At 38.3% G+C, this 2122-nt stretch overlaps 1 protein-coding gene across 1 annotated transcript; it reads right to left on the bottom strand.

The window, feature by feature from the left end:
• Window positions 1-1062: 1062 nt before the first annotated feature.
• Window positions 1063-1846, bottom strand: LOC114250426 (uncharacterized; the record flags this gene model as incomplete). Its single annotated transcript, XM_028184290.2, has 3 exons — window positions 1063-1169; window positions 1467-1602; window positions 1760-1846. Coding segments are annotated over 3 exons (288 nt in total), but the record flags the coding sequence as incomplete, so codon positions are not given.
• Window positions 1847-2122: the final 276 nt, after the last annotated feature.

Raw genomic sequence — 2122 nt, 5'->3', positions numbered from 1 at the left:
TTTTTTATTGCTTAGATGGGTGGACGAGCTCACAGCCCACCTGATGTTAAGTGGTTACTGGAGCCCATAGACATCTACAACGTAAATGCGCCACCCACCTTGAGATATAAGTTGTAAGGTCTCAGTATAATTACAACGGCTGCCCCACCCTTCAAACCGAAACGCATTACTGCTTCACGGCAGAAATAGGCAGGGCGGTGGTGCCTACCCGCGCGGACTCAGAACAGGTCCTACCACCAGTAATTACGCAAATTATAATTTTGCGGGTTTCACTTTTATTACACGATGTTATTCCTTCACCGTGGAAGTCAATCGTGAACATTTGTTGAGTACGTATTTCATTAGAATATGATTAGAATATGAAGAAATATGATGACGGGTCATCTCGAGCAATTCTTCAGACGCTACCCGTGCCATATACTGTATAAAAGATATGGGCGAAAGCCTCTCTTTTGACTCAAACATTCCATTTCAATATAAAAGTTCTGCTTTACGAATGACCATGGACGGGGTAGAATTTACTGGTGGTAGGACGTCCTGTGAGTCCGTACGGGTAGGTACTATGACTCTGTCTATTTCTGTCGTGAAGTAGTAATGCGTTTCGGTTTGAAGAGTGGGACAGCCGTTGTACTGTAAGAACTGAGACTTATAACTCATGTCTCAAGGTGGGTGGAGGCGTTGTAAATGTCTATGGGCTCCGGTAACCACTTAACATCGGGTGGGCCGTGAGCTCGTCCATCGATCGAAGCGATAAAAAAGAGCATCGTAGTGATTACCACGTATTGTAGAAACGTAAGCACATAACAAACGAATTGAGTAGCTAATATACTCAGAACTGTAGGTAAAAAGCGGATGTGTATACCCCAAAATTGTGAGAGATAGAACCTATAGAAGGAACTCGTTGGAAAAATATGAATTTGAAATTTCGATTTCTCGGCTATAGGGTGCGCCAAGCAGTATCCTCTCTGACTACTGAATTTGTATATTTGTTGGAAAACTAAAATATCCAACCAAAAAAAAATTAAATAACTGATGAAATTATTTTTTTATTTGAAACTTAGTCTAGCATCATATAATTAATTAGTGTAAAGTAGAATTTTAAATTCAATCCATCCTTTCTGAGGCAGCAGCTTCATATTTGCAAACATCCATTCTCACGTGACGATATTCTGAAAGATGTTAAGATGTATTATGGTCAGTAGAAACAAAAACTTGTTTAACAACAACAATTGAATCCAAATGTCGATTGTCGAAAATGTTTTATTAATTTGACTTTCACAAAGATAGCGACTTTGGCTGTATTATTGCCTTTTTAATCCAACGAGCATACGACCCACTGGATGGTGAGTGGTTGCCGCCGCTCGTGGAAGTCAATAGTAACAGGGGCAGAGCCAAACCGTCACTTATAGCTAGAGATTTAAATGTCAAAAGTAATGTAAAATGTCTCAATATCAAACTTTACTAACGCTTCTTCTCGTCACAATTGTACTCGTAAAGATCGCAGTTATCATTAAACATTCTTGAAATACCGAGAGAGTCCTGCCCGCATACCGGAACGAAGTCGTGTTGACACTGATCAGCTATTTTACAGAAATTGATTACCTGAAAACATAACGAAAATCGAAATAAATATCGTAGATTGCAAAAGGGACCTCGACCACGAATCAAAATTCAAAAACGTTTATTCCACCTTAACAAATAGAAATTTAAAAAGTTACAATACATTGAAATCTGGCTCACTAAAATAGATGACTTTTACCGGTTCTAAAGGAAAAAAATAATCTTCTGCTTCTATTTCTACATGGCACCAAACTTCTGCGGCTAATCCTGTGATTATCAAACCTAAAAACAGAATTTATTCAGAAAATATTATTTTAGTACAATGCTGCTTCGAAGGCATGTGCTAGGGTAGGAAATGGCTTTCAATCGTGGTGTATCCTATATATTCCACTAGCTTCATTTGTCCCATTGTATCATTAGTTCGTCTAAGGAAATAAGAAAAACTATTTATCTATTCACACATTATCAATTGTCTTGGCTAGGTAATTCAACAGCCCCAGAGGTGATTTCAATAGAAATTTTGGGAGTGGAAGGAGTTAAATTCCATTTTAGTGGAAGGATT

The sequence above is a fragment of the Bombyx mandarina genome, chromosome 07 (assembly GCF_030267445.1).
Source record: "Bombyx mandarina strain Sakado chromosome 07, ASM3026744v2".
Lineage (NCBI taxonomy): Eukaryota > Metazoa > Arthropoda > Insecta > Lepidoptera > Bombycidae > Bombyx > Bombyx mandarina.
Note: the sequence above shows the minus strand (reverse complement) of the source record. Positions and strands in the feature narration are given on the sequence as shown.